Source organism: Anopheles bellator, chromosome 2 (genome assembly GCF_943735745.2).
Source record: "Anopheles bellator chromosome 2, idAnoBellAS_SP24_06.2, whole genome shotgun sequence".
In the NCBI taxonomy this organism is placed as follows: Eukaryota; Metazoa; Arthropoda; class Insecta; order Diptera; family Culicidae; genus Anopheles; species Anopheles bellator.
Genome location: NC_071286.1, coordinates 68,562,332 through 68,577,359, shown reverse-complemented (window position 1 = coordinate 68,577,359; position 15,028 = coordinate 68,562,332). Strand labels below are relative to the sequence as shown.

General features: G+C 52.0%; 3 protein-coding genes across 6 annotated transcripts; all 3 read left to right on the top strand.

Annotated features, from left to right (window-relative positions):
• The first annotated feature begins 517 nt into the window (after nt 1–517).
• On the top strand, nt 518–2,427 carry LOC131210259 (ATP-binding cassette sub-family G member 4-like). The gene is made up of 3 exons (XM_058203479.1): nt 518–620; nt 681–1,754; nt 1,826–2,427. The coding sequence occupies exons 1-3, from the start codon at nt 521–523 to the stop codon at nt 2,425–2,427; spliced, it is 1,776 nt and encodes a 591-aa protein (XP_058059462.1). The 5' UTR covers nt 518–520.
• A 1,508-nt stretch (nt 2,428–3,935) lies between these two features.
• LOC131207933 (uncharacterized) lies at nt 3,936–10,452 on the top strand. Its single transcript, XM_058200569.1, has 9 exons — nt 3,936–4,219; nt 4,293–5,323; nt 5,401–5,501; nt 5,573–6,066; nt 8,228–8,467; nt 8,530–9,104; nt 9,160–9,255; nt 9,323–9,628; nt 9,733–10,452. Exons 1-9 carry the CDS (start codon nt 3,993–3,995, stop codon nt 10,338–10,340), a joined length of 3,678 nt encoding a protein of 1,225 aa, XP_058056552.1. The 5' UTR covers nt 3,936–3,992; the 3' UTR covers nt 10,341–10,452.
• A 496-nt stretch (nt 10,453–10,948) lies between these two features.
• On the top strand, nt 10,949–14,344 carry LOC131209006 (ATP-binding cassette sub-family G member 1-like). Of its 4 annotated transcripts, XM_058201969.1 has the most exons (6): nt 11,414–11,546; nt 11,965–12,185; nt 12,260–12,834; nt 12,897–12,992; nt 13,053–13,346; nt 13,403–14,344. In XM_058201969.1, exons 1-6 carry the CDS (start codon nt 11,484–11,486, stop codon nt 14,002–14,004), a joined length of 1,851 nt encoding a protein of 616 aa, XP_058057952.1. In that variant the 5' UTR covers nt 11,414–11,483; the 3' UTR covers nt 14,005–14,344. The 4 variants fall into 4 exon arrangements, with proteins under 4 accessions (XP_058057954.1, XP_058057952.1, XP_058057951.1 ...); XM_058201971.1 differs by lacking the exon at nt 11,414–11,546 and adding an exon at nt 10,949–10,998 and having other exon boundaries at nt 12,897–13,346; XM_058201968.1 differs by having other exon boundaries at nt 12,897–13,346.
• The last annotated feature ends 684 nt before the right edge of the window (nt 14,345–15,028 follow it).

Genomic DNA, 15,028 nt, shown 5'->3' with positions numbered 1-15,028 from the left:
AATGGGGGGCCTTCGCCCCGTTCCTCGATCGATGTCTCCGTTGCATAAATACATCGTGAGCATGAGGGTGGCCGATAATGGCGCCGTAATTAAGCTCCGCCAGTCGCAAGGCGGCACTGCAGTTCTGCGAAAAAAGCAGTAACCGGCCTTTCAGCACGCATTCTTGCACACGATAGCTGGCCGTACGTTCACCAGCTAATGATGACTGTTGCTAGAGCTAAGGCTAGAGGTGCTGGTGCATTCGCACTCGGCAGTGACGTAACGACGGCGCTTCAGGGTAGCCGGCTCGGTGGTGGGGGGACCACAGGGACACGAAGGGCTAAGCCCGTTCGAGAGAAGTTTGAAAAAGCTCACGGCGCACCGCAGTGCTATACGTTCTGCTGTCGGTGGGAAGCGATCGTTGTGAGTGCTGATCAATGGGGCTCGGGTGTGATGAGAGAGGTGAGTAATTTCTCGAGCCAAGGTCCGGTAGCGGGTTTAGTAGCAAAAGCGGTTTAGTAGCATCGATGCAGTCACTACGATGGGCAGCGAGGAGATCGAACTGACGCCGGCGGCTACACCGCTACTAAACTTTGTTCCATCGACGTTGCGCTTCCGAAATGTCGTCTACCGAGCGAACGGTAGGTTCAAGCGGAAACCATAACGTGTTTTCAGGTCCTAACGCAATTCCTTGCTTTCAGACAAGGACATCCTATCGAACATTTCGGGTCGCTTCCAGCACGGCCGTATGGTGGCCTTAATGGGACCGTCCGGGGCCGGCAAGTCATCGCTTCTGAACGTCCTGTCCGGGGCCCAGATGTTCGGTACGCTCGGGACAGTGACCATCAACGGTGAGCCGGTGGAGGAGAACGATCCACGCAGTGTGTACGTAGAACAGGAGTGTCCGCTGTTGCGGTTTCTGACCGTGCAGGAGACGATGCAGTTCGCGGTCAACATGAAGATGCCCAGGCGTTCGGCGGTCTCGGTGAAGGTGGCGAAAATCAACGAGATCCTACAGATGGTGGGTCTGCACGGGTCACGGGCGACGCTGGTGAGGGATCTGTCCGGTGGCGAGCAGCGCCGGCTGGCCGTGGCGGTGGAGTTGATCATGAACCCGCCGATCATGCTGCTGGACGAACCGACCAGCGGTCTGGACAGTGTGTCGTCCACGCAAGTCATATCCCACCTGAAGTCGCTCGCCATGAGCGGGAGGACGATCGTCTGTACCATCCATCAACCGGCCTCGAGCTTGTTCCAGTTGTTCGATGACGTTTACTTGCTGCGCCAGGGTCGGTGTCTGTACGCGGGTCCCGTCGACAACATGCTAACACGGTTCGCTCGGGTCGGCCTCACGTGCCCGGATTATTACAATCCGGCCGATTTCGCCCTCGAAGCGATCAGCACTGATCACGGCGAAGCCCACCAAACCCTCGGCCGGTTGGTGGACGATGAGATGCGGGAAATTAACGCGGCGGCCCCTTCGAGCCCCACCACTCTCGCCGCCCAGCGATCACCGGGCAACGGGCAGGCGGACCGCTACCAGACCGGCTTCTGCTACCAGCTCTACACGCTCATTAAACGCTCCGTGCTCGCGTCGCTCCGGGATGAGTTTTTCCTCAAAATGCGCCTCGGACTCCACCTGGCACTGGGGCTGGTGTTTGGGGTGGTGCACTACGACGTCGGTGCGGACGCCATGAAAGTGTTCGCCAACATCGGCTGCTTCTTCCAGCTGTTTGCTTTCGTGTACTTCTCCAACGCGGTGGCCGTGGTGAACTGTGAGTCGCGGAGTCAGAGAGAGCTGCTCGGTGGGGCTCGATTTTTCTCACGATGCACTAATTTATTCCAGATGCCGACGAGGTGCAAGTCGCCGTCAAGGAGATCGCCAACAACTGGTACTCGCGTGAGGCGTACTACCTCGCCAAGCTACTGCACGATCTGCCGTTGCAACTGTTTTGCCCCGCCGTGTTGCTCCTGATTGTGTACTATCTCACCGGGCAACCGTTCGAGTGGTCCCGGATCGGGATGTTGCTCGGGGTGTTTGCGGTCGGCGGCGTGATCGGCCAGAGTCTCGGTCTGATCGGTGGCATCTGTTTCGATGCGAAGATGCAAAACTTCTTCGTCGCGAATGCGTGCATCATTCCGCTGCTATTTTCCGGGTTCTTCGTCAATGCCAAAGAGCTGATCGCCGTTCTGAAACCCCTCAGCACGCTGTCGTTCTTTCGCTACCAGTTCCACGGTGCGCTGCAGGCTCTGTACGGTTACGATCGGGGTAACATGCGCTGTCCGGGGGTTTACTGCCACTTCAAGAAACCTGCGGCCATACTGGAACACTTCGGTATCGATCCGTACGGTTACGGCGAAAGTATCGTCAAAGCGCTCCTAATTCTGCTCGTGATGCAGCTCATCATCTACGTCGGGTTCGTGGTCAAACTGAGACGAATAAAGTGAAAAGTGGCTTACGGACCGAAGCCATTCGCCAACGGCGCATTTGAATTCCGAAACGTCGCAGCTAGAAACCGCCAGATGGCGCTCGACGGCTTAGCGCCGTTTTTTGTGGTTTTGTTTTGATCGCCTTTTTTCCGCTCTTTCTTTCGCTCAGCACTCGAGCTTTCTCTTTTCGTTGCCATGGAAACCATGGAAGTGCATTTCGAAAGTCCCTTAAAGATCACAACCAGCTTCCAGCGGTCAACGATCGATCGCTGGGCCGAAGTGAATGGGGCTGTAATTAGGAAAAAACCACTTCACTTGTTTTATGATAAATCCTTTCCTAGTCGACTCTCTCGCTTCCTCTCACGCACACGGAGACTACCGTCTTTTGTTTGTAAACGAATATAAACGATTTTTAATGGATTGACTTACTACTACGCAGAACGTTGCTTCTTCGTCTTTTCTCTGCTGCCTTCCTTTCATTGCTCTCTCTCTCTCTGTCCGATACGGTTGTGTGCTTAACCGGAGCAATCGCGCCCCGACCGATCATGCCCAGGTTTTATTCGAAGGCGAGCCCCGGACACTTGTGGACGCGGACTCGGAGCGTAATCGAAGCTCTCTTATCAGTGCCGCCGCCGGCCGCTGATTGCTGCGCAGTGTGCCCGTGTGTGCCAACCAGATGTTCCCGGCACAAGTGGTTCGCCAGGAAAGCGGGTTATTAAATTCCTACAATCGACCCACTGTTCGTTCGACACAGTTCCAGTGGATAGCGAAAGGAGGTAAGACGCGAGTTAGTGCGACAAAGCGACGAGAGCTGCGTGCCAGATGCTAAGTTACGCAGTGCTCCAAGGCGCAGGCATCGTTATGTGCAATTAATTTGTTGTCGTCTTGTAACAGTAGATGTGACCCGCGAGGGTGAACTGTAATGTGAGAGGCATTCGGCGCAGTATCTGCGATGTTGCCTTGCATTGATTGAATTTGATATCGTTCTGTGATTCATTGGCAAGGCAACATCGTCGTTCAGGGACGCCACACGGGCGTGTAAGACAACCATGTCTTTCTATGCTGGCGCGCGCATAGAAATCAGAAGGTCCGGGTTCAAAAGAAGCCTTGGGCTGGGCTTATCAGCACGAGCGCCGTATGTGATTGCTGTAACCTATGAAGTTTATTTTTAACGCTAAAAAAACCTGTAACCTCGCAGATTGTGTTTGGCAGTGAAATTGTTCAGCCCTGAAGTGAGCGATTGGTGAATCGGTGAGCTTTTTGGGTAATTCGTGAAAAATCAACAATAGGCCACTTCCGCGTTGAATGTTATCGTTGGCAACGGACGCGATAAGAGATAGTACTGCACTTCAAATCCGATGGCCGTTTGTTTGACAGGCGTGATGTTGCAGGTCTTTCCGGAAAAGTACCACGAATGTTTGGCAATAGGGAAACATTGCGTTCAATTAATTTGATACTCGGGTTTAAACGCGAGGCACTAAACTTAACTTAACACATCTTCCTTTGTAACTTTCAGCCTTGGCCATGTTATAGTTTGAAATTCGAGCTACTATCCAGTTTGTGCTACTATCAACCGCCGCAGAATGGGAACTGATACGGCGATACCGATCGAGTCGGGCAAACCGGTGCCTTCTGCCGCAACGACACTATCGTTCGAAGACATTTCATACCAAGTGCGTCCCAAGGACGGGAGCACCAAGCACCTGCTAAATGGGATATCGGGAACATTCCGCTCCGGTCGGTTGGCGGGCATTCTTGGACCTTCCGGTGCAGGAAAGTCCTCCCTGCTTAATATACTAAGTGGTTTCAAGTAAGCATTGGAACAGTGTTGAACGCTTTCGTTTATCCGCTAGTAATCCGATTCTAAACACTTTGTTTTGTAGAACAAATAATGTCACCGGGAGCATAATGATCGATGGAACGCCAATCGAGCGCCGAAAGTACCGTCGAGAAGTTTCGTACACACCGCAAGAGGTGTCTCTTTTGGGCAACATCACCGTGACGGAGAGTCTCGAGTTTGCTGCTGACCTGAAGCTACCTACCGACGTGCTAAAGTCCCGGAAGCCCATTTTGGTGGCGGATGTGGTGAAGTTGCTCGGTCTCTCAAAGTGTGCCCACAATCCGGTGTCCACCATATCGGGGGGCGAAAAGAAGCGGCTCTCGATAGGGCTCGAGTTGATTTCAAACCCGAGGGTGATGTTTTTTGATGAACCCACCAGTGGGCTGGACATTATAGCCGCGATGCAGGTTGTAGCGCACCTGAAGGATCTCGCCACCAGTGGACGGTGTGTGGTGTGCGTAATTCATCAGCCCAGTTCGAGCATTTTGCAAATGTTCGACGATCTGCTGGTGCTCTCCGAGGGTCACAGCATCTACCAGGGGCCACTCGATGGATTGGTGGATGGTTTTAAGGCGTGCGGGTTTGAGTGTCCCAACTACTACAACCGTGCCGACTTTGCGCTGGAAATAGCGAGCCTCAAGCACGAAGGCAACCTACTGCAACTGAGGGAACGGGCTAAAGGCCAGATACAACCAGCGGAACCGGTCGTTACGGCGGTCCCCAACGATGCGTCCCATTGTGACGAAAAGGAGTCAATGTTAGTAGAAGTCGTGGATCGACATTCTAAGGAGCTTGGGGCACCGGAACCGGGAGAATCGCCTCACAGTCGACAGTATCAGACGTCCGAGTGGAAGCAGTTTGTAACTTTAACACGCCGAACGATGCTGTGCACGTTGCGCGATCTTCAGCTCACCAGGATGCGTTTGTTGGCGCATCTGTTGGTGGGTATCCTGATCGCTGTCGTGTTCTACGACGTAGGTAACGATGGTTCCAAGGTGCTGAGCAACGCATCGTGCCTGTTTTTCTTCCTCATTTTCGTCTTCTTTGCCAACTCAATGCCACTCGTCATGACATGTAAGCATCGAGCATCGAGCATCGAGGATATCGAAACTGAGTTCATTTTCCATCGACAATCCTTCTTGCGTTTGCAGTTCCACTAGAAACGGCTGTTTTCGTGCGCGAAAGAATGAACAACTGGTACTCACTTAAGGCTTACTATTTCTCCAAACTGGTGGCAGACTTTCCGTTCCTGGTAGGTTCTGATTGGCCGCTTTTTTTGCTGACAACGTCTTCCAACTGGCTTATAATTTTTTACATTCGCAGATGCTGGGCCCATCGATGTTTTTTGCCAGTGCATACTACCTCACTGCTCAACCGTTGGAGATGGATCGCGTTCTGATGCTGTGGAGCATATGCATCTTCACCAGTTGGATCGCCCAGCTGACGGGACTGTTGGCTGGCAGTGCCCTGCCGCTGGAGCTGAGTGTCTTCTGTGTACCGTGCTCCGTCATTCCGATGCTCATCTTTTGTGGGTTTTTCGTACGCTTCCGAGAGATGTTCGATTTCCTCAAGCCGTTCACATACGTCGCCTATTTCCGGTACAGCTTCGAAGGTTCGATGCAGGCGATCTATGGGTTCGAGCGCGAAAATCTGCCCTGCTCGGGAGAATTTTGCTATTTTAGTAAAGTGACCAAATTCCTCGAGAGTTTCGACATGCTCGAGAACACGTTCGTGATGGATGTCTGTGGCCTGCTCTGCTGGATCGTGTTGCTCCACGTGGCCCTGTATGTGAGCCTGGCGTGGAGGCTGAAGCGAACGCGATGACGGCCAGCCGGCAATATCAAGTGCATCCAAGAGTTGAACTCTGCCTATTAAGGAGTTGGCATTTATCGTGCGCTTTTTTAGTGCCAACGCAGTTGTTTTATGTTTTTTGAAGATTTTTGAGAAACTTTTTATAATAAAAAAGAAAAATAAATAACAAAGATCCTTGGTTTATCATTGGGAGCTCGAAGCTTGGGAGCGCTGTTTGTTTAAAATAGTACTTCAAATAGACATCCAAAATCGCATCTCTATTTTCGACAGCCTCAAGCACTTATGCCAACACAGCCCCTTTTGCCGATAGCTGTTTCTCTATTGACACGTTTATTCGCATGCTTCAAAGTATTTTTTGTGCTCACACAACGATCGACACTGCATAAGAACAAAAACAAAACGATGTTTTTCCCCCATGTTTCTTGGTGCCATTCTATCTTCTCCATTTCTGCCCGAAAGGGAAGCATTCCTTTCGAGAGGAGTTCGTAAATCTTCTCCTCACGCGGCGGTGACATCCACCGAGCGCTGTTAAAAGAGAACAAAACATTCGGGCGGTCGGGCCTCTTTTCTTCTTCTGGGACAATAAAAGATGGTTGTCTTAAGACAAACAATCCCAAAAAACACGAAAAGATAGGCGGTTCAGGCGGTCTCTGCATGACTCATGGCTAACGCCGCCGACCACGTGGAACCGCGCATGCGTGTATCGATCGCGCAACGAACGAGTTCTTCAATTCTCCAGCTCTTGAGCTGAGGGACCCACAGACCGCACAAAACCGGTGAAAAGAAACCGACCAGCGGGTTGCACTGCATTCGGGTGGATCGCAGGCGCGGTTCCTGTTTTTTTTTCAACTTAAACTCTCGCGGCCTCGCGGTTCTAACGCCGCTCGCTTCGCGCGTCTATTGTCTTGCGCTGTGACACTCCGCGGTTCGAGTGGGTGTGCGTGCGGCGTAGGAATTGAGAGAGTGAGAGAGTTCCAACGGGCGAGAGACAGAGAGACAGCGAGAGAGATTTAAAGTCGCCCGCGTAGCGCGCTGGATACGCGGCGGGATAGCCCCAAAAGCCGCCGTCCAGTCCGAAACATGATGATTATGCTCGGTCAGCCGTCAGTTTCTCGGTTCGGATCGCGTTGAGTGGTTGTGGGGCGATCGTACGATCGGCCAGCTAGTTTCCTAAGACCACTGGCGCGGGCAGTCGCTGGAGTTCTACATGTGAGTTAGTTAGCATCGAGCTGTTGGAATGAGAATTAAGCAGCTCATTTGCATAGGGAGAGGACAACATCGGTCACATGGGTGTTCTTTCGGAAGATATGGAAATTGACCAATTCGGCACCCACAGTGAGAGGATCAGGTTTTTTTTCGGCTACCGACGGTGTTTGTGAGTGTCTGTGCGTGCGTGAACCGTGGTCCGCGATCGAGCGCACGTTGACCCGTACGACCTCGTCATTGCCGCTCCCTTCGCCTGGCTGGGGCAAGCAAATTGATCTTCGTTAACCACAGCTCCGCGCTGCACATCTACACCCGCTCGCATGGGGCCAATTTATGAGCCGACCCATCAACAGACGGCCCCCCGGCCGGTTCTTTGGGGCCGGAAGTAGCGCAGCTAAAATCCAATCGAAAAAGGAACGCCTGAACGCAGGAACGCGTGCGCTGCATAGGAATCGCGATGCGCGGGTCAATGTTTTTGGGAGAATGTAACACGACACCAGATGGTCCGACCTGGCGGCGGTATCAGAGGGTGCCTCCAGGCGTAATGTGTGTGCCCCCCCGTATGACGTCATACCGGTGAAATAACTCGTCCATCCCACCTGGAAAGATCAAGGAAAAAGAAATGAGTGTAAGAGAGAGAGAGAGAGGGGTAGAGAGAATAGGAAAGCGAATCTGACATTTAAACAGTTGGAGAGCGTAGGTTTCGTGAGCAAGGTTTTCGAGAGAGAGAGCCGAGATCGCCGACTTCTCGCGATCAGGTGAATTTTTGGCGTGCTGATCAGTGACGTCATCGCACCAGTGGCCAAGTGTTGGTGCCGATGTTGGGCCGTGTCAGTTTGTGTAGAATGTTTACAAACATTACCGGTCGGATGGGCTGGCTGGCGGCTGGCGGCATGTTTATGTCGAGCAATGTAACGAGTTTGTAACTTTTCTGTGTTTATTTTGCTTCCCTCGGCGCAGCGTCATGAGTTCCGACGATACGGTGCAAGTGGTGATCCCGCTTGTGAAGAGCATAACCAACCTGACCTTCCGGAACATCTCCTGCATCGTTACACAACCTCCAGCACGAGGGGCAGCAGACGGAAAGAAACAGGTTCTTCGAAACATTTCCGGAACCCTTAAGTCGGGAAGATTGACCGCGATAATAGGCCCACCTGGGGCGGGTAAATCGACCCTTCTGGGCATACTCAGTGGTCATAGGTAAGGCAATCGCGGCCAACCGTTGATTGGTGATCATTAAACATTTCCCCTTTCGCTTCCAGAACACAGGCGGTGAGTGGTAAAATACTCATCAACAATGAGATAGTCGATTGCCATAAGTACCGCCAGCTGGTGGCCTGCGTCGCACCGGATGTTCCGCTGCTAGCGAATCTCACGGTGCGTGAGACCCTGCACTATGCGGCCGATTTGAAGTTATCGAAGAATGTGTCCTACATCCACAAAACGAAAATCGTGAATGATATCGTGGCGTTGCTGGGGTTGGACAGTTGCTCGCACAGTCTGAAACGAGTCCTGTCCAGGGGCGAGAGGAAACGGCTTTCCATTGGACTGGAGCTCGTGTCGAATCCGAAGATCATGTTCTTCAATGCACCGACCCACGGACTGGACGGTAGGGTGGGGTTTCAGGTGACCGCCTGCATGAAGGATCTCGCACGGCAAGGTCGGTGCGTGGCCAGCGTTATCCACCAACCGAGCTCGGAGGTGCTCGAGCTTTTTGACGATGTGTACGTTATGGTCGACGGACGGTGCATGTACCAGGGATCCCTAAACGATCTGATACCTACGCTCGAAGAAGTGGGCTTCAGCTGTCCGCCATACTTTAATCGGGCCGATTTCGGTGAGTCGGCGCAATCTAATCGATGCCGAAGATTACTGATTAGTTCCGTTTGCAGTGCTCAAGATTGCTTCCCAACGTGATGCAGATACGGATAGTGTGGAGAAATTGATTGCCCGGGCGGATACGGCCATCAATGGATACTTGGAGCACGGTAATGCGTTCACCATTGCACACCATCGGACATAATGCCCAATAATGATTTAACCGTTTGTTTTCAGATACACGGAACGGCGAGGAAGGATCCAGTGTTTTAGCGGTGAGCAGGAGAACTGCTTGTATCAAGTATCCCATCTCCTGGTGGCGGCAGTTTGCGGTGTTGACGCGCCGCACTATGCTGGGCACGGTGCGTGATGCCACACTCACTAGCTTTCGCTTCCTAAGCCATCTACTGGCGGGGCTGGCGATCGGGAGCATCTACTACGACGTGGCTGACCATGGTGCTAGCGCGCTCGCGAACGTGTCCTGCCTCATGCTGCTTCTCGCGTTTATCGTGTTTACGAACGCAATGACGTTGGTTCGGACATGTAAGCAAAGCTCTCCAAATTAGCATGCTAATGATGAATCTGATACCCCCACAACCCATTCCTATCATCGATCATTCGCGATCGCCTACGCGGTTATTTTGCAGTCCCACTAGAGCTGGCCGTATTCAGGCGCGAGCACCAGAGCTGCTACTACTCGGTGTCGGCGTACTACTGCGCAAAGATCATCGCCGACTTTCCACCAATGCTCGTGGGGGTCACGTGTTTGCAGCTGATCGTGTACTATCTCACGGGTCAACCGAACGAAACGGATCGCGTAGCAATGTTCTGGGGTATCTGCGCACTGTTCGCGTGGCTTTCGCAAGCGTACGGTATGCTCGCAGGAAGTATGCTAGCCGTCGGTGACAGCGGTTCGTACCTGGTGCCCGTGTCCATCGTCCCAGCTGCACTGTTTTCGGGGTACTTCGTGCGTTACGGCGAACTGTTGACCGTCTATAGGCCACTGATGTACGCGAGCTACTTCCGGTACGGCTTCGAAGGCCTTGTGCAGGCGTCTTACGGTATGAACCGCACTGAGCTCAGGTGCAGCGAAACGGCCACTTGCATCCACCGTCAACCTGGTGGGGTGATAGAAATGCTACAGTTCGAAAACGACCGCTACTGGTATGATGTGACCGGACTGGCTGTCTGGATAGTTGCTGTACATGTTTTACTCTACGCACGGCTTCGAGTGTGCCTACGGCGGAACCGGTAGACGCGACCTTACTCCAACGCAATAAACTAACGTCCCATTAGCAGCTTGGCTGAGGGTGGTCAAAATTCTCAGTTTTATTACGAAAACAAAATAAAGAACAAAATGTACTTTTAACGCACATTAGACTGCTGCTACGTACCCTCCCGTCACTGTACAGCCTAGAGTTAAGCAAAACCAACCTCAAAGTGGAAAAAAAATACAGGAAAAGAACTCAGTCCAAAGTGCGCGGTGTATCGTTTGGTCGTTTTATTTGCTCCGCTCCGATTCCAGGTTGGATCATAAATGCAAACATTTATCATCCGGAGCTCATCAAGTTATGTGTTCTTTTTTTTCGCACACTCATTCCCGCAGAACTTTGTTTATGCTTTCTATTAACACCGGCCAGAGCCGTCCAGGATTCACAGAAATGGCGGGTCAATTTTTTCCGCCTCACGTCTCCGGCGACCAGTTTTAAGTGGCGACCCAGTGGCGTATCGCTTTTATCCGGCGGGCACTATTTAACGTCCGAGAATGGATAGCCGCTAGGAGTGGCGCTTCAATGATGCATTCGCATCATACGCGGAAACCGCGTGTCGGGTGTACTCGTCCGCAGTGTGTCTTCTGAGACAGGTAAGTGAACATCGTGCTGCTGAAACGGAACAGTGTAGCTATATAATAAGTAAGTAACTACGGACATATCCCGTATTATTATGAACTGGAAACATTTGCATTGAAGTTGACGCACGAACCACGGGAAAAGTTTAGAACGGAGTCACGTCGCGGTCGCGACTTTAACCCGTCTACTACTCGCAGCTCAGGTTTAGGGCATTTGTGTGAAATGCGTTGCTTGAGTTCCGTCTGTGGAATGTGGCTGGAATGGAATTGCTGATCAAGTCTCGCGGCTGGTGGTCCATTCTCATAGTTATTGGGATTTGGTTTCCTGCTTCAATCGCTAAAGGGTTCGAATCAACAGTAGCTAGAGCCGTGAAATGCGTGAATCACAATTATCGGCGACCAGCGCGCCAAGTGGGTTAGCCGATCGCCGTGCTAGAACAGAGCTGCAGTCACAGAAAACGCCAGAAGACATGCGCGTAATCCAGTGTCTAGTGTGTAATAGTGGTCCCTAGTGTGCGGACCGGTTTTATCGGAGACGACGCACGGAACATGGATGTAACTTGTTCCCCACTATCGCAAGAAAGACGCCTGGAAAGCCGGTATAACGGGCAAGTATGTAAAGTATTTACCGTGCATGACGTCAAGCTCACCGCGGACGGGCGTAGTTATAAGTAATGCATTGATTAAAGAGGAATATTACGGAAAATTTACAATAAAGCGAACAGATCGATGTGTGGTGCCCGTGAGCACAGATTTACAGTAGCTAGGCCGCTCTCAAGGTGCGATCGGTTCGATCAGTACGAGATCAGGTGCCGCTTCAACTAGTCAGCCAGTCTACTCCGCTGAATCTCAAGCAACGTGAAACTGTTTTTCGATGAAGTGCGAATTCGTGAACGAATTCTAATCTTATTTGCCCGTGAACTGTACGTGACCTTGTATTTACGCGGGGACCAATTACACTCCTCGTCAAACGTGTGGCAGCGCATTGCGTGCGAACTAATTGTACGTTTGCATTGTACTGTTTGCCTAGATAATGGAAGATAACCACGCGGTCGAGATATCGATTCCCCTGATGCACAATGGGGCGAACTTGGTCTTCCAAAACATCTCCTATCTGATCCAGCAGCGAAAGAAGGAGAAACAGTTGCTGAAGAACATCTCCGGTATATTCAGAGCCGGGCGGCTTACGGCCATTCTTGGACCGTCGGGTGCCGGCAAATCGACGCTGCTGAATGTGCTTAGTGGGTTCAAGTAAGTGGTGCACTCGGGTGGCCGTTTTATGGAACGCTGATTTTGAGTTGGTTTCTTTTCTACCCCCAAAATAGAACACAGGGCGTGAGTGGTAACATAGTGATTAACAACGAAGTTATCGATCGGCAGCGTTACCGGCAGCTGGTGGCCTACACGGCCCAGGATGTGGCCTTGCTGCCCAACATAACACTGCGCGAGAGCTTACATTATGCGGCGGATTTGAAGCTATCGAAGACCATCACGCAGCAACAGAAGGGCAAGATCGTGAACGATGTGATTGCGGTGCTGGGGCTGGAGAAATGTGCCCTAACGCAGGCGCAGCTGCTTTCCGGGGGCGAGAAGAAGCGGCTGTCGATCGGCCTAGAGCTCGTCTCCAATCCACAGATCATGTTCTTCGACGAACCGACGAGCGGACTAGACAGCGTGGCGTCCTTGCAGGTGATCTCGTACATGAAAGACCTGGCCCGCCAGGGACGGTGCGTGGTCAGTGTCATCCATCAACCGAGCTCGGAGCTACTCGAGCTGTTTGACGATATCTACGTCGTTGTCGATGGCCGCTGTATGTACCAGGGATCGTTGGACGATCTGATACCGACGTTTACGGAGGCCGGTTTCCCGTGTCCTCCGTACTACAACCGGGCGGACTTTGGTAAGTGGAAACCGGGTGCCCCCAGAGCGATTTGTAGTGATTCGAAATGATTCACTTTTCAGTGCTAAAAATTGCGTCCAAGTCTAACCAGTGCAATACGGATTTCGAAAAGCTGATGACAAAATCGGAAAAATCCGTTAACGCAACGATGAGCATCGGTAAGGGGCTAGAGACAGAGAACCAAGCTGAGCATGATCGTTTAATTTTCATTCGTACAGGAATACAGGAATTCGGCTCCACGGAGTTTCTGGCCGATGGACGTGGCCCGCAGTATCCGATCGGGTGGTGGAAGCAGTTCAGTATCCTGACGCGACGCACTTCGCTCGGTACGATACGCAATCCGGCGCTGATGGGACTTCGATTTTTCGGCCACATACTGTTCGGGCTCACGATTGGGTTCGTTTTTCTGAACATTGGCGACGACGCGTCGAAGGTGCTGTCGAACATTTCGCTGCTGATTGCCTTCCTGATGTTTATCATCTTTGCCAATGCAATGACCGTGATCCTGACGTGTGAGTAATGCCGGAAGAAGTTATCTGCGGTTACTAAACCATGCATCATTCCACAGTTCCGCTGGAGATGGCCGTGTTCGTGCGGGAGCACAAGAGCAACTACTATTCCGTTTCGGCGTACTTCTTCTCGAAGCTGGTGGCCGACTTCCCGTGGATGATAACGGGTGTGACGGCGTTCCAGCTTATCATGTACTATCTGAGCGGGCAGCTCAACGAAACCGATCGCATCGTGATGTTCTGGGGCATCTGCGTGCTGTTCGGCTGGTTGTCACAGGTGTACGGCCTGATCGCGGGCTGTCTGTTCTCGATCGAAGTGAGCCCGTTCATAGTGCCCGCCTCGATCATACCGGCGCTACTGTTCTCTGGGTTCTTCATTCGCTACAACGAGCTGATGGATTGCTTCAAACCACTCACGCTGATCAGCTACTTTCGCTACGGGTTCGAGGGGCTCGTGCAAGCAACGTACGGCCACAACCGAACGGAGCTGGGCTGTGAAGAGATCTTCTGCTACTACCGAAAGACGAGCAAAATACTGGAAGCACTGCACATGGAACCGGACCGATACTGGACCGATGTGGCTGGGCTGTCCGTCTGGATTGTCCTCCTGCACATTGTCTTGTACTTCAGCCTAAGGTTGAGACTTCGGATGAATCGTTGAGCGGCTAGCTTTACTCGAATAAGAATCCCATCGAAGAGTGTTCCGGCCAGCGAGATGGTTGTTAATGGGCCGATAGGAATCGTCCAAATGGAGTTAATTGCTGTTGTCTCGGTGCATCGTTACATCACGCCCGTGCACCGGGCGAGTGAGTACGAACGAAGTAGATCAATCTACTGTGTAAAAAATACCACAACCACACCTGTTACTAGCACCACGTTGCGTGTCGTAATATTCTATTGAATAATCATATCCCCGACCGTGTCCTATGGACGGCTAATTAAGCTAACAGACTGGTATAGGGTGACATTAAAATCGAAATAAACGTTATACTTATACCGTCGCGGCCATCAAGAGCGCCGGGTTTCACAATTGTACACTCCTGCTGCCTCCAGCTAGATTAGTCCATCGGTTCCAAAATATTTTGACCCAAATGCCCCAATTCGATAACGAACATTAGCCAAACGGTGGCGATTGGATGGGATTGCCTCCAGCGTTCAAGCGCCCGAATGCTTATGATGCCTCTTGAGCGTTAGCGTGGATGGTGCAAAAAAATGTCTACACCCAGCAATTGCAGCATAGCCGGGCCGTGGCAGAGGCCCATGCCGGCTCAGCTTGACCTCTCGTCGATGGCTATTGCGGTCTGTCTGAGGTGTGCTTCATCATTGGCCAACCGGCGGCCGAAAGGGCAAAAGGGGATCCCACCGTGCAACGGTGGGTTAATTATGGAACTCTCGCTTCCAAGATGGTTTGCCAACGGTTTCTATGGGCCGTTGACAGCACAACTATCCAGCCAGCTAGCTATCGATTCTTAACGCAATGTGGAGCGTTTCCAGCGTGGCCTTATGCTGCAACATTAGAATAGCAGATGGCACGAAAGAAAAGACACGGCCAATCTCTGCACAAATCTTTCGAATCATTCGCGCGCTGAAATCCGGTTCCGATGAGTAATGGTTGATCGTGCACGCGGCCGGACCGAGGCGCTGAGCGTTTGAAGGTTGCGGGAAGATTAAGGCACGGTCAGTGA